Source organism: Pristiophorus japonicus, chromosome 8 (assembly GCF_044704955.1).
Source record: "Pristiophorus japonicus isolate sPriJap1 chromosome 8, sPriJap1.hap1, whole genome shotgun sequence".
In the NCBI taxonomy this organism is placed as follows: Eukaryota; Metazoa; Chordata; class Chondrichthyes; family Pristiophoridae; genus Pristiophorus; species Pristiophorus japonicus.
In genome coordinates, this window is record NC_091984.1 from 83,324,232 (window position 1) to 83,345,854 (window position 21,623).

Below are 21,623 nucleotides of genomic sequence, written 5' to 3' on the forward strand. Positions count from 1 at the left end.
CAGCGAAGCTGATCGAGCGCGGTTAGTGCATCGATGCTGGAGATATTGGCCTGAGCGAGGCTCGACACATTGTATATAATTACTTTAAAGTATATTTTATCAGTAATTAGGTTTAACATTTTTCCTCACTTGACTTAAATTAAGAAATAAATTAAACGTCTTTGTTTTTGCTTCCTCTTGGTCTAGTGACAAGAAAGCCACAGTTGTTCCTGATGAAGTATTTGATGTCTCTGATAGAACTCTCATCACTAGTGTAAACTTCAGTAAGAACTTGTTCACTGAAGTACCTTCTAGGTACGTCTCCTATGCTTGAGCAATATGATTTTGTTTTTGTGGTAGAAAAAGGTAGGTCAGCAAAGTTTAAAAAGCTTTTATGCTGAGCTTAGTCGAGGGTTTGAATAGTTTTTGGACATTAAATACAAAGAAATCAGATTTAAAAGTATGCTTTTCACTACTGAAAGGGGCATTTAATGAAGCAAATTATTTTTAATGGGTTAAACTGATTGACGAGTGAAAAGAAAATGATGTATCCTTTCAGTATCTATCATTGCTGATAATCAGGTTTTGCTTCAAAGGGCAAATGAAAAATCCAAATTTTGGAACATTGTGCTAAATTTAGGTGAATCAGAACTTCTGACTGGAAATGTTTTTTGCTGCAATCTAGTACTATCCATTTGAGTGCTGCGTGCATCTTACAAAACACATCAATTTTTCATAAATAAAATTTCCATTTCAAATTTTCTTCCATTTTACCATCCAGATCTGAATCAGAATTATAACTTATTGTGTTAATGTAAAAGTAATGCAACTAACCCCAGCATATCACTAAATTGTCTACTAATATTTGTTGAGAGCCATTCCCTCGTATGTATTGCTCTCTTCAATGCCGCAGGACATCAGCTAGTATATTATTCATAGTGAGTCAGAGGTTTTATAAGAACAGGGATGTTCTGTTAATTCTTATCAAGAATACGAATTGGAGCAGCCTCGGGATCTTGGAGCACTGGAAAGAGGCGCAGTGCTGGAATTGAGTCTTGGGATCTGACAGTACTTTGAGGATGTCCCGGGATCTGTATTCTGTGCTTCCCCACCTCCCTGTGACTGGTCAACTTTACGGAATTCACCACTGAAACTACTCTGTCTCTTCACCACACTCCTTTGACACTCTTTGACCAATCACCCTTCATAATCTTTGGCTTGGCAACTATTTTCTTCACACCTTGGTGAAGCACTTGAGATATTTTTTGATGTTAAAGATGCTATATTAATGCAAACTGCTGTTGCTACTGCTGTTGGCAACTCAGAAAATGTTCCAATTGATCCTGCTATCTCCATAAATTTATATTCCATGGTAGACTTAAGTAATTTGGTAGTTAAATCTTAACATGTACATAAAAAGAGCATCTTAAGTTACTGCAGCAATAATTTGTTCTGCATAAATGTTCTTCAGTTTTCCATTTTATTTTAAAGAAAGACTATTCTATTCCATCATCTTCAGCCATCACCACAAACTTCATACCCTTGCCACTGATTCCAACCCCCTTCTTGGCCATTGTCTCAGACTGAACCACGTTGTTCGCACCTTGGCGTCCTATTAGACCCACAGCTAAGCATCTCTATCATACAGACCGCCTACTTCCACCTGCATAATATCACGCACCTCTGCCCCTGCCCCATCTGCTGCTGAAACCCTCTTCTATACATTTGTCAACTCCAGATGCAAATATTCTAATACTCACCTCACAGCCTCTCCTCCTCCATTCTCCATAAACTTCAGCTCATCCAAAAGGTTCTGCTGCCTGTATCCTAATTCACACCAAGTCCCACTCAACCGTCAGCATTGCCCTTGTTGACTTGTATTGGTTCCTGGCCTCCCAGTACCTCAAATTTAAAATTCTCAATATTGTGTTTAAATTTCTTCATAGCCTCGCTCCTCCTTTTCTCTGTCACCTCCTCCCAGTTCTGCAACATCTCTGAGCTCCTTTGACTCTGGTCTTGTACAGCCCCATGTTCTGGAATTTGTCTCTCCACCTCCCCCCTTCTCTTTTTAAGACACTCCTTAAAACCCACCTCTACAACTTTGCTTTTTGGTCACCCATCCTAATGTCTCCTTCCTTTGGCTTGGTATTCATTTCCTTGTGCCTCTTTGAAGCACCTTGGGAAGTTTTTTCTACATTAAAAGTTCTATAAATAGAAGTTTAAAAAAATATATGGGTCAAAGTTCAGATATGTAATGGTAGAGAGAATTCCAAAGATTCACCACCCTCTGAGTGAAGAAGTTTCTCCTCATCTCAGTCCTAAATGGCCGACCACTTATTCTGAGACTGTGACCCCTGGTCCTAGACTACCCCAGCCAGGAAAAACATCCTCCCTGCATCTACCTTGTCAAGCCCTGTAAGAATTTTGTTTGTTTCAATAAGATCATCTGTTATTCTTCTAAACTCTATCGACTATAGGCCTAGTCTACTCATTCTCTCCTCATAGGACAATCTCCTCATAGGACAATCCCCCCATCCCAGGAATCAGTCTGGTGAACTTTTGTTGCACTCCCTCTATGGCAAATATATCCTTCCTTGGGTAAGGAGACCAAAACTGTGTATATTATACTCCAGGTGCGGTCTCACCAGGGCCCTATATAATTGCAGGACAATGTCTTAACTTTTGTACTCAAATCCTCGTAATAAAGGCCAACATACCATTTGCTTTCTTAATTGCTTGCTGAAGCTGCATGTTAATTTTGTGATTTGTGTACAAGGACATCCAGGTCCCTCTGAACACTAACATTTCCCAATCTCTCAGCATTTAAAAAAAAATCCTGCTTTTCTATTTTTCCTACCAAAGTGGATAACTTCACATTATATTCCATTTTCCATGTTCTTGCTCACTCACTTAGCCTGTTGATATCCCTGTGAAGCCTCTTTGCATCCTCCTCACAATTTATATTCCCACCTAGCTCTATCATCAGCAAACTTGGTCCCCTCATTCAAATCATTGATATAGAATGTGAATAGTTGAGGCCCAAGCACTGAGTCTTGCGGAACCTCACTAGCTACAGCCTGCCAACCCGAAAATGACCTGTTTATTCCTACTCTCTCTTTTCTGTCCGTTACCCAATCCTCAATCCATGCTAGTATAATCCCATGAGCCCTAATTTTGTTCAATAACGTCTTGAGTGGCACTTTATCGAATGCCTTCTGAAAATCCAAATACATCGCATCCACTGGTTTCCCCCTTATCTATTCTGCTATTTAAAACCTCAAAAAACTCGAACAGATTCGTCAAACACGCAAGGTAGGGGTGCTACAATTGGTTACATCACCTGTGAGTTAGGCAAGGGGAAAATCAGACTTGTTTCCTGCCCCTGATCACTATCCAGTGCATGCGTGTGCACATGTGTTAAGGACAGGAGAGATTTGGACTTGACTGTGATATCACCAATGGCCAGATAACCTACTTGCTATAATGGGCCACATATTAAGAATGGTAACTTGGTTAAGGAACCAGAGGGTATCCGGTGCCCTTGGAACATTCCCCCAATAGGAGCCTTAAGGAGAGAGGATAAAATTGTAGAAAAAGGAGGCAATAAATATTAGTAAAGCTGTTCCAGATATTTGAGTAAACTAACCATGAGCAGGTTTGTTTGAAAGCTTAATAATGACCAGCCCAAGATGTACTGAATCTAAAAGTTAATGTCACCACTTGAATGACACCGTCATTGAACCACCCTGGACAACCTGCTGAGTATTTCCAGCAATTTCTGTTTGTATCTAAAATTTACAAGTGTTTTTGGTGGGGCGACAAAGGAAAAAAATTGGATTGATTCCATTTAGTGCTACAAAGATTAAATGTGAAAAAACTAATCAAAGCATGTTGTGTTCTTTCGATAAAGATATTGAGATGATGCCTATAGTCTTATTAAATATTATGTTATTGTACAGGATTGCAGAACTTAAAGCCACAGTCACTGATGTAAATCTTGGTTTCAACAAGCTTAGTTCTGTTTCCTTAGAGCTTTGCACACTGGAGCGCCTTATACATCTGGATCTTAGGTATGCTGTTTATTTGCACATTGTTTTGTGTTTTTGTAAGCATTTAATTTGTAACTTTTGGGGCTAAATAAATCCATCCTTTTCACTGAAAATGAGCTTTCTATTTCTTCGCTGCCCTCTGTACTGAGGCTAAAACTCCACACGTGCTAGTGTCACATTTTAAATTGAGCAGGAAGCAGACAAGAGTAGCGAAAGAAGAGGCAGACTCGACCGTAGCACCCCAAGAATGACAAAAATAAAACTAATTGTAGGTGAATCCCAAGTGTAAATTCCACACTCTGGAATTTAGTCTATGCCCACATTCTTGATATCAGCAATGGGATAAGAGGAAGCTTGTGCTTCCCCAGTGGGGCTGTATCTCAGGGGATTCCATCCATACCACTCTTGTGTGCAACCAGGCAGCAAGTTAAGAGTGGCGCTTTCAAGGGGCTGGAAGCGGTAAATAACAAAGGAGCTTTGGGGCAGAAGGAAGTAAGACCAAGCATGAATTTTGATCCCTCATTTGAGAGTTCATTGCTCAACTACCAGGCTTTTCTGCTTTGACATTAGCAATAAAAAGCTGTATCGTTTTTAATTTTGCATGATTTCACTTTTTTGGTTCACAGTATTTTCAAAATAAGTTTATGTTTATTCTACTTCACCTGAAGAGTCCATTTTTGTCAGAAATTATGCATAAAATGTATCATAGTCTTATGGACCTGAATTTGTATTTGTGTGGCCCTCCATCTGCCACGTTGTCAGTTCCTGCCATACTACAGTGGAGCAGCATTTTATTTACTGGGGACCAGGCACTGATAAAGAACATAAGAATATAAGAATTAGGAACAGGAGTAGGCCATCTAGCCCCTCGAGCCTGCTCCGCCATTCAACAAGATCATGGCTGATCTGGCCGTGGACTTAGCTCCACTTACCCGCCCGCTCCCCGTAACCCTTAATTCCCTTATTGGTTAAAAATCTATCTATCTGTGACTTGAATACATTCAATGAGCTAGTTTCAACTGCTTCGTGGGCAGAGAATTTCACAGATTCACAAACCTCTAGGAGAAGAAATTCCTTCTCAACTCGGTTTTAAATTGGCTCCCCCGTATTTTGAGGCTATGCCCCCTAGTTCTAGTCTCCCCGACCAGTGGAAACAACCTCTCTGCCTCTATCTTGTCTATCCCTTTCATTATTTTAAATGTTTCTATAAGATCACCCCTCATCCTTCTGAACTCCAACGAGTAAAGACCCAGTCTACTCAATCTATCATCGTAAGGTAACCCTCTCATCTCCGGAATCAGCCTAGTGAATCGTCTCTGTACCCCCGCCAAAGCTAGTATATCCTTCCTTAAGTAAGGTGACCAAAACTGCACGCAGTACTCCAGGTGCGGCCTCACCAATATCCTATACAGTTGCAGCAGGACCTCCCTGCTTTTGTACTCCACCCTCTCGCAATGAAGGCCAACATTCCATTCGCCTTCCTGATTACCTGCTTCACCTGCAAACTAACTTTTTGGGATTCATGCACAAGGACCCCTAGGTCCCTCTGCACCGCAGCATGTTGTAATTTCTCCCCATTCAAATAATCCCTTTTACTGTTTTTTTTTCCAAGGTGGATGATCTCACATTTTCCGACATTGTATTCCATCTGCCAAAATTAGCCCATTCGCTTAACCAATCTAAATCTCTTTGCAGCGCCTCTGTGTCCTCCACACAACCCGCTTTCCCACTAATCTTTGTGTCATCTGCAAATTTTGTTACACTACACTCTGTCCCCTCTTCCAGGTCATCTATGTATATTGTAAACAGTTGTGGTCCCAGCACCGATCCCTGTGGCACACCACTAACCACCGATTTCCAACCCGAAAAGGATCCATTTATCCCGACTCTCTGCTTTCTGTTAGCCAGTCAATTCTCTATCCATGCTGATATATTTCCTCTGACTCCACGTACCTTTATCTTCTACAGTAACCTTTTGTGTGGCACCTTATCGAATGCCTTTTGGAAATCTAAATACACCACATCTATCGGTACACCTCTATCCACCATGCTCGTTATATCCTCAAAGAATCCGAGTAAATTAGTTAAACATGATTTCCCCTTCATGAATCCATGTTGCGTCTGCTTGATTGCACTATTCCTATCTAGATGTCCCGCTATTTCTTCCTTAATGATAGCTTCAAGCATTTTCCCCACTACAGATGTTAAACTAACCGGCCTATAGTTACCTGCCTTTTGTCTGCCCCCTTTTTTAAACAGAGGTGTTACATTAGCTACTTTCCAATCCGCTGGTACTTCGCCAGAGTCCAGAGAATTTTGGTAGATTATAACGAATGCATCTACTATAACTTTCGCCATCTCTTTTAATACCTGGGATGCATTTCATCCGGACCAGGGGACTTGTTTACCTTGAGTCCCATTAGCTTGTCCAGCACTACCCCCTTAGTGATAGTGATTATCTCAAGGTGCTCCCTTCCCACATTCCCGTGACCAGCAATTTTTGGCATGGTTTTTGTGTCTTCCATTGTGAAGACCGAAGCAAAATAATTGTTTAAGGTCTCAGCCATTTCCACATTTCCCATTATTAAATCCCCCTTCTCATCTTCTAAGGGACCAACATTTACTTTAGTCACTCTTTTCCGTTTTATAAAGCTGTAAAAGCTTTTACTATTTGTTTTTATGTTTTGCGCAAGTTTACCTTCGTAATGTATCTTTCCTTTCTTTATTGCTTTCTTCGTCATTCTTTGCTGTCGTCTAAAATTTTCCCAATCTTCCAGCTTCCCACTAACCTTGGCCACCTTATACGCATTGGTTTTTAATTTGATACTCTCCTTTATTTCCTTGGTTATCCACGGCTGGTTATCCCTTCTCTTACCGCTCTTTTTCACTGGAATATATTTTTGTTGAGAACTATGAAAGAGCTCCTTAAAAGTCCTCCACTGTTCCTCAATTATGCCACCGTTTAGTCTGTGTTCCCAGTCTACTTTAGCCAACTCTGCCCTCATCCCACTGTAGTCCCCTTTGTTTAAGCATAGTACGCTCGTTTGAGACACTACTTCCTCACCCTCAATCTGTATTACAGATTCAACCATACTGTGATCACTCATTCCGAGAGGATCTTTTACTAGGAGATTGTTTATTATTTCTGTCTCATTACACAGGACCAGATCTAAGATAGCTTGCTCCCTTGTAGGTTCTGTAACATACTGTTCTAAGAAACAATCCCGTATGCATTCTAAGAATTCCTCCTCAAGGCTACCCCGTGCGATTTGATTTGACCAATCGATATGTAGGTTAAAATCCCCCTTGATTACTGCCGTTCCTTTTTCACATGCCTCCATTATTCCCTTGATTATTGCCCGCCCCACCGTGAAGTTATTATTTGGGGGCCCACCAGTGACTTTTTCCCCTTACTATCTCTAATCTCCACCCACAATGATTCAACATTTTGAGGGAAGAAAAAATGGAGGAAGAACCATCCCTATGCCATATTGTGCATCTCCCAGCTTTGTCTAATGGCAAAATTGGCAGAAGGCAGGACCAGGTCATAGGCCACAGATTGTGTGTGGCACAGAGAGTTAAGCAAGAAAAATACCTTTAACAAGCAGGAAGCCTACCCTCACTAATCAAAATAGGCTAAAACGACACCACAGCTATGAAAATTAGATACTGAAACATAATTTTAATAGTACAAGGTGCAACAATTCAGTACTTTATGAAACTATAAATTAAACATGGGCAAATATTCTATGATTAAGGTTTTTTTAAACAAAACCTGTTTTTTGTGTCATGCCTTATCTTGTCCTTAAAGAGGAATTTTCTGCTCACAGTTTTGTGAGAAAGTGACTGGTAAGATATTCCTGACTTCCTTGAGGTAGGATTCTGAAGATTTAGTCAGTAAAGTGTGAAAATCAAACTTTTAAAAACTGATAGTGCTTTTTTTTTGCAAATATATGATGGTTTTCTGTCACTTTACCATAATAATTTTTCTTTTGCTCTGAAGAAATAATCTTTTGACTTCATTGCCTATGGAAATGAAAAGACTTCAGAGATTGCAAACTGTAATCCTTTCTTTTAACAGGTTAGTGTTTTACTTAGAAAATGAAATGTCATTATCTTCATAAGAAAATAATCAAATGTTATTCTTTGGTGGGTTACAAATAGGATGTAGTTATTTGCACTGTAAAAATGCTCTGATTGGCTCGCCATTATCACATGACCTGATTGCTGATTGGTCCCCTTGGAAGATAAGTCATATCCAGAAGTTTCTCTGGAATGTGTAATTGGAACCGCCTAGCCCAAGTTCTGAATGACTTTGCAAAAGGTAATTTGAGCCATTCTGACTTCAGAATCCAGTAAGGATAGAGCTCCCCAACCCAGCAAAAGTCTCCCCCCACCCGAAGTTCCTCACCCCAGCCCAAGTTCTTGACCGCATCCCAGTCCAAATTCATGCCTCCTACAGCCCAAGTTCCTGACCCCCATCCCAGCCCAGGTTCATGCCTCCCCCAGCCCAAGTTTCTGACACCCTCAACCCAAGTTCCTGACCATACCCCATTGTGTGTGGGTCACCGATTGTTAACAGATTGATTGGGTATGAAGTGAATAGTGACAGTGTCATGACTTCCAGATTTCATCCACTCTAATGATGACCCTTGTAACACACGCACCGAGCTTTCTGAGAAATCTGGTGTGGGTGTCGAGGGGGTTGGGAAGAACATGATCCGTTTTCCCTGAATTCCCCCTCTCTCCTCCGATTTCCCCCATCACGCTTCCCCTCTCTCTCTTCCCCCCCCGTCTGATTCTCTTCACCCCTACTCTTTCGCTCACCCCATCTCTCTCTCCCCTATCTTTCTCTCTCTCTCTCTCTCTTTCTCTCTCTCTCCCCCCTTCCCCCCCCCCCCCCCCTTTTATCTTTCTTCTCTTTCTTCCTCCCCCACCACCCCCCACCCACACGCAGTGCAAATAGTCACTCTGTTGTAAATAATGTCCTTTCATTTCCGGGGTGCTGGGTTTGAATTTGTTTCTGTACACATGCAACATATAACATGATTTCTAACAGTCCTGCTAAGAAAAGCAGCATAAACAGAACATCTTTAATTAGTACAATGTTGTATACATGTGTACAACAACAACAATCTTGTATTTATATAGCGCCTTTAACGTAGTGAAACGTCCTAAGGTGCTTCACAGGAGTATTATGAGATGCAAAGTCCAGATAACAGCATTTGGTCTTCATGCAAATGACAACAACAACAGCTTGTATTTATATAGCGCCGTTAACATAGTAAAATGTCCCAAGGCACTTCACAGGAGTATTATAAAACAAAATTTGACACCGAGCTACATAAGAGGAAATCAGGCCAACTTGGTCAAAGAGGTAGGTTTTAAGCAGTGTCTTAAAGGAGGAACGAGCGGTGGAGAGATTTAGGGAGGGAAATCCAGAGCTTAGGACATAGACAGCTGAGGGCACGGCCAATGGTGGAGCAGTTAAAATCAGGGATGCTCAAGTGGCCAGAATTAGAGGAGCGTAGATACTTCAGAAGGTTGTGGGGCTGGAGGGGATTACAAAGATGGGGAGCAGTGAGGCCACAGAGGATTTGAAAACGAGGATGAGAATTTTAAAATCGAGCCAATGTAGGTCACCGAGCACAGGGGTGATGGGTGAATGGGACTTGGTGCGAGTTAGGACACGGACAGACGAGTTTTGGATGACCTCCAGTTTATGTAGGGTAGAGCGTAGGAGGCCGGCCAGGAGTGTGTTGGAATAGTCCAGATTAGATATTCAAGAATGGAACCAGGCAAGTGCAGTCCCATCCAGCTGGACGACAGTGGCGAGGCATTGGAGGAGGATGGACTGGTCAGAGGATGGAGTGGTCAGCCGTGTCAAAGGCTGCAGACAGGTCGAGAAAGACGAGGAAGGATAGTTTACCTGCATCACAGTCACAAAGGATGTAATTCGTGACTTTGATGAGAGCCGGTTCAGTACTGTGGCAGGGGTGGAAACCTGATTGAAGGGATTCAAACATGGAGTTGCGGGAAAGATGTCCACACATTTGGGAGGCGACAACATGTTCAAGGACATTGGAGAGAAAAGGGAGGTTGGAGATGGGGCAGTAGTTTGCAAGGATAGAGGTGTCAAGGGTTGTCTTTTTGAGGGGGTGATGACAGTAGATTTGAAGGAGAGGGGGACAGTACTTGCAAAAGAAATTTTAACAATATCAGCTAACATGGGAGCCAGAAAAGTAAGTTGGGTGGTCAACAGTTTAATGGGAATTGGATCGAGGGAGCAGCAAGTGCGTTTCATGGTCAATATGAATACGGAGAGGTCATGAGGGGAGATCGGAGAGAAACTGGAGAAAGATGTGAGTTCAGGGCTAGGGGAAGGGGGCACCCTAGAGGAAGTTTGGCCCGGTGGATTAGGGGATATAAGGGAAGTGGCAGATGCAGCTGATCGGATGGTCTCAATCTTAAGGATGAAGAAGTCCATGAGCGCCTTGCACTTGTTATTGGAGGTGAGGGTGAAGGAGACAGGAGAGAGGGGTTTAAGAAGACAGTTAGCAGTCGAGAAAAGAAGCCAGGGTTATCTTTGAATTCCAGAATGATCCTGGAATAGTGAGCAATTTTGGCAGACGAGAGCAGGACCTGATAATCTTAATGCCAGTTCTGTCAGTGAATGGCTAAACCATTGTCCGCCATATCTGTAAATGTCTACATCCTTTGGACTTAAAGGAGTGAAGATTAGGGGCATACCAGGGGCAGTGGCCAGGGTGAGAGAGAGTAATGGTTTTAATAGGGAATGAAAGGTGGTGGTGAGGGCAACAACAACTATACTTGAATTTATAGAGAGTCTTAACGGTAGTAAAATGTCCCAAGGTGTCACAGGAGTGTAATCAGGCAAAGAGTGACACAGAGCCAAAGGAGACATTTGGAAAGGCTTGGTCAAATAGGTTGCTTTAAGGGAGTGTCTGAAAGGAGGAGAGAGGCGGAGAGGTTATTGAGGGAATTTCATAGCTTCAGGCATAGATGGCTGAAAACACGGCCAGCAATAGTGGGGTGAAGGAAGTGGGGGAAGGATTGACACTCAAAGCCAAGCTGAAAATCCAAACTGCAAGTGGTCTGATAAATTCAGACCCACTAATCACAAAGGTGGTGATGAAGCTCCTGAGTCCGAGCCACACTGCTAGGGCTCCACCATATAGAGAAATGTATTTCCTCTCTCTCTCCTCATCCAGTTTGCTTTTTTTCCCCCTCCTCTTCCTAACGCCCCCTCCCAAACAATATTAACCGATAGCATTGTTATTCTATGTTATCGTAATTTTTGAGTTGTCTCATTAACTTTAGAACAGATACCTGCAGGTGATGAATAGAAAGATGCAGAGAATACTTGTTTTATTTTTGCTGTATCAATCTACATGTTTTGTGGTCACTTGGGAATTTCTCATTGTTCTAGATATACAATCCAGAGTCCTTGTGATGAGAAGCAATAAAGGAACTATTATGCTACTTGGTGTATTTTATAGGCCACCAAATAGTGGGAAGGAGATAGAGAAGCAGATTTGCAAAGAAATTACTGAGCGGCACAAGAACGATAGAACATTGATAATAGGATACTTTAACTACCCCAATATTGAATGGGAGGAAGGAATTTCTGAAATGTGTTCAGGAGAATTTTCTTGATCAGTATGTTTTCTGCACAACGAGGAAGAAGGCAGTGCTGAATCTAGTCCTGGGGAATGAAGTGGGTCAAGTGGAGAATGCCATAGTTGAAGAGCATTTTGGGAATAGTGATCATAGTATTGTAATGTTTAGATTAATTATGGAGAAGGACAAGGAGCAATCTAGAATAAAAATACTTAACTGGAGGAGGGCTAATTTCAGCGAATTGAGGAGGGATTTAGCCCGGGTAAATTGGAATCAAAAACTGGCAGGCAAAAATGTAGTGGAGCAATGGGCGGCCTTTAAAGAGGAGATGTTTCGGGTATATCTAGATACATTCTTACAAGGGGGAAAGGGAGGGCAACCAAAGCCAGCACTCCCTGGATGACAAAGGAGTTGGGAGAGTAGGATGAAGCAGAAAAAGAGAACGTATGACAGATGTCAGCTTGATAATAAAAGGGGGAGAATCAGGCTGAATATAAAAAGTACAGAGGGGAAGTGAAAAAGGAATCAAGAGGGCAAAGAGACAATACGAAAATAGATTGGTGGCTAACATAACGGGGAATCCAAAGGTTTTCTATACGCAAGTTATCAGTAAAAGAGTTGTCACAGGAGCAGCGGGGCTGTTTAGGAACCAAAATGGAGAACTATTGGTGGAGGCAGAAGGCATGGCTAAGGTATTAAATGAGTATTTTGCATTTACAAAGGAAGAGGATGTTGCCAAAACTATGGTAAACAAGGAGGCGCAGGGATACTGGATGAAATAAAAATAGATGCATCCTAGGTTACCGAGGCAAGTAAGGGTAGAAATTGCGGAGGTGCTGGCCACAATCTTCCAAAGCTCCTTAGATACAGGGGTGGTGCGAAAGGACTGAAGGATTGAAAATGTTACACCCTTGTTCAAAAAACTGATGAACCTGGCAATTACAGGCCAGTCAGTTTGACCTAGGTGGTGGGGAAGCTTTTAGAAACAAAAATCCAGGAAAAAAATTAACAGCCACTCATACAAGCGTAGACAAAACACTAATGGGACACCATGGATGAATAAAGCCATAAGAGAAAAATTGAGGCTAAGGAAAGAAGCATACATAAAGTATATGGCAGCAGAGGAGAACATAAGGGAGAATACAAAAAGATTAGAAGAGGTCAAAAAAGCAATTAGGAAAGCAAAGAGGAACTATAAAATTAAATTATCAAGGAACATAAAACAAAATATTAAAATATTTTACAGGCACATAAATATAAAAAAAGGAAGGTCATGATGGAAATAGGGCCACTAAGGGATGGGCAGGATAATACCACAGGCAGCGATAGAAAGATGGCAGAAATATTAAATCATTACTTTGCTTCAGCATTTACCAGGGAGATAGAACAGGTGGACATGACATTGGACTATGAGATTAGTAATTAAATAACTGCATTTAAAATAAAAAAAAGAAGCTGTATTAAATAAACTAATCAAACTCAAAGAGGAAAAAAAAACCCTGGTCCGGACGGACTACACCTGTGCATTTTAAAAGAATCTAGAACAGATAGCAGAGGCATTATTACACATATTTAATAATTCGTTGGAAAAAGGTGTACTGCCAGAGGACTGACTGATTGCTAACATATACCTAATATTTAAGAAGGGAATATTTAACATGTCCATGGAACTATAGACCAGTCAGCTTGACATGAGTGGTAGGAAAAATAATGGAATCCCTACTAAAGGGGAAAATAGACAAACATTTAGAAACAAAACATATAATAATGAATAGTCAGTATGAATTTCAAAAGGGAAAGTCTTGCTTGACCAACCTCATTGAATTTTTTGAAGAGGTAACAGAAAGTAGACAAGGGCAATGGAATAGATGTAATGTACCTAGATTTTCAAAAGGCCCTCGATAAGGTACCACATAATAATTGAATGAATAAGGTCAGAGACTGCAGGGGAGAAATTCGCACCATTTGCGCTGGGGGCGCTAACTGGGTGTAAACATTTTCTCGTCCGGGGTGGAGGGAGCGTTACCAGCTCCCATGTAATTACGCGGGAGTTAGCGGAGGTGCAAACCTGCAGCGTCCCGGACCGCTGTGCTGGCAATGATGACGTCATCACCGTGCGCACCGACCCATTTTCGCCCCGCAGCGGAAATTAGATAATGCCTGGTGAGGCCGCCGGAGACGTTATCAGCACCAGCCTCGTGGGTCATGAACCGGGCTGCACTCCACTTGCGGGGCGGTGCACAGCACCTTTTTTTTTGCTTTGCTGGCTGTTCGTTGCCCATTTCCTGGGGTCTGTGCTGCAATCATCCAGCCCTGCACTCTGTTTTTGTGCCGGGCTGCGGCCAATGCACGCCGCAACCCCAGTGCCGTACTGGAGGCCCCTTGTCCCATTGCAGAGCTCACAGCGTGCCCTTCCCTTTAATGGAAGGGGAGGATACTGTGCTTGTGCCAGGAAAATTTGCGCGCATACCGCCCCGGTCCCGCCCTCGAAAGGAAGTGGAGCGCCCGACATTGAGTAGCAGTGTTGCACAAGGATCAGTGCTGGAACCACTGTTGTTTACAATTTATATATTAACAATTTGGACTTGAATCAAAAAAATAATTTCTAAATTTGTGGATGACACCAAATTGGGGGGATGGTCAATACTTAGGAGGACATTAATAAACTTGCAGAATTGGCATATAAATGGCAAATGAAGTTCAACACAGATAAATATGAGGTACAGGTATAGCGTCTGAATCTGGAAGCCTCGGGACCTAGACCGCTCCGGATTCTGTGTATTTTCGGACTTTGGAACGTCTTTCCGGCACTCAAGTCCAGAAACGCCTGGGCCAAGGTAGGCAGGTAGGGGAGTGGGGGGGTCGGGCGACCGAGTAGCAGTGGTTGGGGGGTGGGGTGGTCGGCGGTGGCCCGAGGCGGGGATCCAGATTCTGGAACATTTTCTAGATGACCCCGCCACAGATCGTCTCGGTGTCTGGATTCCAGAACAGTACGGATTCCGGAACTCCGGATTCTTAACACTGTACCTGTATTACATTTTGGCAGGATGAATAGGGAGATCACTTATTACTTGGAGGGTGCAAGTCTAGTTGGGGTAGAGGAGCAAAGGGATCGGGGTACAAATACACAAATCATTAAAAGTAGTGACAGGACATTAATAAACTTGCAGAATTGGCATATAATTGCCAAATGAAGTTCAACACAGATAAATATGAGGTACAGGTATAGCGTCTGAATCCGGAAGCCTTGGGACCGAGACCAAGGCCGTTTTTTTTTTTAAAAAAGCAAATCAAGCACTCTGGTTTATTTCTAGAGGGATAGAATTGAAAAATTGTGACGTTATGCTAAACTTGTATCGAACCTTGGTTAGACCACACTTGGAGTACTGTGTACAACTCTGGTTGCCATATTATAAAAAAGATACTGAGGCACTGGAGAGGGTGCAGAGAAGATTTACAAGGATGATACTAAGGTATACCTTCGAATTTCATCAGAAAAGGATGAACAGGCTGAGTCTCTCTTCTCTCTGAAAAAAGAAGGCTGATGGGTGACCTAATAAACATAGAAACATAGAAACATAGAAAGTAGGCGCAGGAGCAGGCCATTCAGCCCTTCTAGCCTTCTAGCCTGCACCGCCATTCAATGAGTTCATGGCTGAACATGAAACTTCAGTACCCCCTTCCTGCTTTCTCGCCATAACCCTTGATCCCCCGAGTAGTAAGGACTTCATCTAACTAAAGGTCTTTAAAATTATGAAAGGTTTTGATAGAGTGGATACAGAGAGAGTGTTTCCACTTGCGGGGAAGAGCATAACTAGAGGCCATCAATATAAGATAGTTACCAAGAAATGGAATAGAGAAATCAAAAGAAACATCTTTACCCAGAGTGGTGAGAATGTGGAACTCGCTACTACAGGGAGTAGTTGAGGCAAATAATATAGATGCATTTAAGGGGAGACGAGTTAAGCATATGAGGGAGAAGGAAATAGAGGGTTATGTTGATAGAGTTAGATGAGAAAAGATGGGAGGAGGCTTGAATGGAGCATAAACGCCGGCATGGACTGGTTGAGCTGAATGGCCTGTTTCTGTGCCATATAACCTATGTAATGAAGAACCAGCACGAATGTATTGATGGCAAATTGTGTTTGACTAACTTGATTTGAATTTTTTTGATGAGGTAACAAAGAGAGGGTGGATGAGGGCAGTGCAGTTGATGTTGTGTATATGGACTTTCAAAAAGCGTTTGATGATAGTACCACATTCTAGGCTTGTTAGCAAAATTGAAGCCCAAAAGGGGCAATAGGAGCATGGATACAAAATTGGTTAGGAATAGAAATTGTGAATGACTGACTGTTTTTTGGACTGGAGGGAGGTATAAAGGGCTAGAAATTCAGTTTTTGTTTTTTTAATGTCATTTTTGGGCAAAATTAAGAATAAAAATTTCGCCATTTTTTAATGGGGTAAAATTGGCACAAAAAGACACCTGTCGATAAAAATCGGCGTTGCACGAGGACTCGCGGTGGGAACCGCGATTTGGCCAACTTTAGCCCGAGGCCTATCAATGGCAAAAATAGTCCCTGGGAGGGAGGAAAACACCCCAAAAAATTGCAAAAATAAAAAATCAGAAAACATTCACAATACACTTAAGTAATGAATCGCTGAAAAAGAATTAAAAAATAAAAACTCCAACTTACCTTTTTTGTAGGTCTTTTCTATTTACCGATGTTTCTGAGACTGCAATGCCTGCTTTTCTCATGCATTGTTTTTTTCACCTGAGTATGGGTTCGACAAATGGCCAAATTTAGGCGGTTGTATTTTTTTCGCAAAAAAATTGTTAAATATGTGTTAAGCTGGCTAATTTCTAGCCCACAGTGACATTCCTCAAGGTTCAGTATTCGGACCACTGCTGTTTTTGAAGTGCATTAATGAATTGGACATGGGGGTGCAGGGCACAATTTTTGAAATTTGCAGATAATATGAAACTTGAAAGTGTAATAAACAGTGAGGAAGATAACTTCCTGGCTTATAGAAAACATAGACAGACTGGGCAGGTGGAATGGGCAGACACATAGCAGAAGAAATTCAATGCAGAGAAGTGTGAGGTGATGCATTTTGGTAGGAAGAATGAGGAGAGACCGTACACATAGTACAGTTGTACAAATGGTACAATTTTAAAGGGGATGCAAGAACAAAGGGACCTGGGGGTGCTTGTGCACAAATCTTTGATAGTGGCTGGACAGGTTATTAAACAAATTAATAAAGCTTATGGGATCTTGGGCTTTATAAATAAATGCATAGAGTACAAAAGCCAGGAAGTTTTACTGAACCTATATAAAACACTAGTTTGGCCCCAGTTGGGCCAATTCTGGACACCACACTTTTGGAAAGACACGAAGGCTTTGGAGCAGATATAGAAGAGATTTACTAAAATAGTTCCAGAGATGAGGGACTTCAGTTACATGGATAGACTGGAGAAGCTGGGGTTGTTCTCCTTCGAGCAGAGAAGGCTTAGAGGTGTTTAAAATCATGAAGGATTTAGATAGAGTAAATAAAGAGAAACTGTTTCCAATGAGTGAAGGGTTGATTACGAGCAGGCACAGATTTAATGTGATTGGCTAAAGAACCAGATTCGACATGAGGAAAAACGCAACGAATGGTTAGGATTTGGATTGTTCCACCTGATAGGGTGTTGGAAACAGATTCAATAGTAGCCTTCAAAAGGGAATTGAATAAATACATGAAGGAGAAAAAAAATGCAGGGATATAGGAAAAGAGCGGGGGAGTGGGATTATCTGAATTGCACTTTGAAAGAGCTGGCATAGACTCGGTGCGAAATGGCCTCCTTCTGTGGTTTACTATTCTATGATTGTAGCAAGACATATATTTTATTTGATCCACTTGGAAATTTCTCACAACTTTTGCAACATTGGCAATTGTTTTATATAAAGGCCTAGCAGAAAATTGCTGATTGATTTTAAAGGGCTCAATCATTTTGGTGTCAATGGTGGATTATGGGGGAATCTTGTCTGTTAGAAATGGTTTGCATTATGAGCTGGAACTGTGTCTGAAATGGTAAAACTATGTCCTTTGGTTTGTTGTAGAAAGCAATGAAATGAACACCAGTGCTATTTTATGTACCGCTGCTCAACCAAAATGTGGCTTTTTAGTGCAACATTTTTGCAACATTACTTTCTGAAACAAAACGAACATAAACTCCGTGTCACTCTGAGCCAGCTGCTACAAGTTGCACAAGAGCCATCCAGTATTCTCTGATTTTCCCTTGTGCTGTGAAAAATTTCCTGTCTTTTACTCAGCACTGGCACAGCAGTTGTTGCTGCAATCTCACAACTCTCAAGAAAAATATATTCCAGTGAGGAGGAAAGGGTGTAAAAGAAAAGATAGCCATCCGTGGCTAACTAAAGAAATAAAGAAATATCCAAATAAAAACAAGGGCATACAAAGTGGCCAAAACTAGTGGGAGGACAGAAGATTGGGAAGCTTTTAAAAGCCAACAAAGAATAACTAAAAAGAATGATTAACAAAGAGAGGATAGACTATGAAAGTAAACTAGCACGAAATATAAAAACAGATAGCAAGAGTTTCTATAGGTTTACAAAAAGGAAAAGAGTGGCTAAGGTAAAAGTTGGTCCCTTAGAGGACGAGACCGGGGAATTAGTCATGGGGAATATGGAGATGGCAGAAACTCTGAACAAATATTTTGTGTCAGTCTTTACGGTAGAGGACACTAACAATATTCCAACAGTGGATAGTCAAGGGGCTATGGGGGGGAGGAACTTAACACAATCACAATCACTAAGGAGGTGGTACTCAGCAAGATAATCAGACTAAAGGCAGATAAATCCCCTGGGCCAAATGGATTGCATCCTAGGGTCTTAAGAGAAGTGGCGGCAGGGGAGTGGATGCATTGGTTGTAATTTACCAAAATTCCCTGGATTCTGGGGAGGTCCCAGCAGATTGGAAAACTGCAAATGTAACACCCCTATTTAAAAAAAGGAGGCAGACAAAAAACAGGAAACTATAGACCAATTAGCCTAACATCTGTGGTTGGGAAAATGTTGGAGTCCATTATTAAAGAAGCAGTTGCAGGACATTTGGAAAAGCATAATTCAGTCAGGCAGAGTCAACATGGATTTATGATGGGGAAATCATGTTTGACAAATTTGCTGGAATTCTTTGAGGATGTAAAGAACAGGTGGATAAAGGGGAACCAGAGGATGTGGTGTATTTGGACTTCCAGAAGGGATTTGACAAGGTGCCACATACTTTATCCCGAGGGACTGCCTATGATGATGACATACTGCACAAGATGAAAGTTCACGCGGTTGGTGGTAATATATTAGCATGGATAGAGGATTGGCTAACTAACAGAAAACAGAGAGTCGGGATAAATGGTTTATTCTCGGATTGGCAATCAGTAACTAGTGGGGTGCCGCAGGGATCAATGCTGGGACCCCAACTATTTACAATCTATATTAACGACTTGGGAGAAAGGACCGAGTGTAACGTAGCCAAGTTTGCTGATGATACAAAGATGAGAGGAAAAGCAATGTGTGAGGAGGACACACAAAATCTGCAAAAGGACAAAGACAGGCTAAGTGAGTGGGCAACATTTTGGCAGATGGAGTATAATGTTGGCAAGTGTGAGGTTCTGCACTTTGGCAGAAAAAAAATCAAATAGCAAGTTATTATTTAAATGGAAAAAAATTGCAAAATGCTGCAGTATAGCGGGACCTGGGGGTCCTAGTGCATGAAACACAAAAGGTTAGTATGCAGGTACAGCATGTGATCAGGAAGGACAATGAAATCTTGACCTTTATTGCAAAGGGAAAGCAGGGAAGTTTTGCTACAGTTATACAGGGTATTGGTGAGGCCACACCTGGAATACTGTGTACAGTTCTGGTTTCCATATTTACAAAAATGTACTTGCTTTGGAGGCAGATTCCAGAGATGAGGAGGTTGACTTGAGGAAAGGTTGAGTAGGTTGGGCCTCATTGGAATTCAGAGGAATGAGAAGTGATCTCATTGAAACGCATAAGATTATGAGGGGGCTTGACAAGGTGGATGCAGAGAGGATGTTTCCACTGATAGGGTAGACTAGAACTAGGGGGCATAATCTTAGAATAAGGGGCCATCCATTTAAAACTGAGATGAGGAGGAATTTTTTCTGAGGGTTGTAAATCTGCGGAATTCGCTGCCTCAGAGAGCTGTGGAAGCTGGGTCATTGAATAAATTTAAGACAGAGATAGACCGTTTCTTAACCGATAAGGGCATATGGGGTTATGGGGAGCGGGCAGGGAAGTGGACCTGAGTCCATGATTGGATCAGCCATGATTGTATTAAATGGCGGAGCAGGCTCGGGGGCTGTATGGCCTACTCCTGCTCCTATTTCTGATGTTCTTATGTACAATCCATTGTTTATCTTGGATTTTGTAAATGCAATGTATTTGCCTGTACATTGATGAAGTTGCACAGATGAATTTGCCAGATTAATAACCAACATTGCCTCTCCAGTTCCTGTCCTGGTTGCAGTTCAGACAGTTACAACTGGATTTACTTTACGTTTGTCCTGTTCTCATTGCTTAAAGAAGTGTGGCTGAGGGCAGGGTGGTGTAGTGGTTTAGCACAGGAGCGCTCAATCTTTTTGCTTCTGATGCCCTCCATTCCCATGTTACAAAAATTCCACGGATTCTTTATAAAAATTCTATCCGCGCCGCTCCCACTCACCATATTACTACTGCTGCTATCCCGGCAATGCAGGAAATGCTGGTTCTCATGCCTATCCCACTCCCTCTTTCCGTCCACGTGAGCCCCAATCACCTGACCCCCAGTCTCCCTCTTTACCCCACAACCCCCTGACTCCCTCACCGACTGTTCCCGGCACATCAGCCAGTCCTAGTTCACTGCTTGATTGTCAGTCATACAGTCTTTGTTCCCTTATCTCCCAATATTTTTATAACTAAACATCTTGAGCCTGAAATTCATATACCACCTACTACCATCGGCTTACCACTCAAAAATGCAAGTTTGGTCAAAAAACATGTGCATACTGCTCAGCGGAATATTCATCATTGACATACCGCTGAGTGGTATGCACACCGTTGGCCATGCAGAACCGCCCGCATACCGCCCAAAAAGTGCAATTTTCATTACATACCGCCAACATACAACCGGAGCTGCATACTGTCCTGGAAAAGGTGGTTTTACTTGATCTTAAATGGGCAGTAGTGCTCGGAGCCGCCATTTTGAAATTGGGAACAGTCAGCAAAAGCAGCACCTCAGTATTTCTGAGGTGAACAGTGACTTTGCAGTGTGATTTACAGTGGGAAAAGTATTTTTATTGGTAGTGAATACATTATTAAGTTCGACGGCATTTTAGTTATATTTTTTTCATTGAACAATCTTCTGGAGATTTAAAAACAATGAGGCCTGTACTATTTCAGCCTGTATTGCTGACTACCTGTCTAACGCAGGATCCAGACGGGAGAAGGTTTATTGAGCAGAGTTATCAGGGTAATGGAAGAGGTCGTAGACTGAAGAGGAGGAGGAGGAGGAGGAGACCTTATCCCCAAAGGATTTTCAGGGAGAAGCACTCATACTTGGACCTGACCGATTGACAGTGCGTTTCCGAAAAGAGGTGATCAATTAGATTTGCCAGCTCATTAAGGCAGCCCTGCAGGCCAGTACCACCAACATTCCTGCACTCTGTCGAGATGAAGGTGACTGCGGCACTTTCCTTTTATGCATGGGGCTCTTTTCAGGCATCAGCTAGGAACATATGCTGTATTTCTCAGTACGCTACTCATCGCTGCATTCAACAGGTAACCGAAGCACTGTATGCACGGCAGATGGAATTTATAAACTTCCCAATGACCAGGGAGGCACAATGTGAGAGGACTTTGGGATTTGCACGCATTGCCGGCTTCCCCAAGACAC

General features: G+C 42.1%; 1 protein-coding gene across 1 annotated transcript in view; it reads left to right on the forward strand.

Moving 5' to 3' along the window:
• lrrc40 (leucine rich repeat containing 40) overlaps positions 1 to 21,623 on the forward strand; it is a 104,301-nt gene that overhangs the window by 68,357 nt on the left and 14,321 nt on the right. Inside the window, exons 11-13 of the mRNA XM_070886985.1 lie at positions 187 to 294; positions 3,939 to 4,049; positions 8,032 to 8,109. Coding sequence (XP_070743086.1) covers positions 187 to 294; positions 3,939 to 4,049; positions 8,032 to 8,109 — 297 coding nt within the window. The remainder of the gene's footprint in view (positions 1 to 186; positions 295 to 3,938; positions 4,050 to 8,031; positions 8,110 to 21,623) is intronic.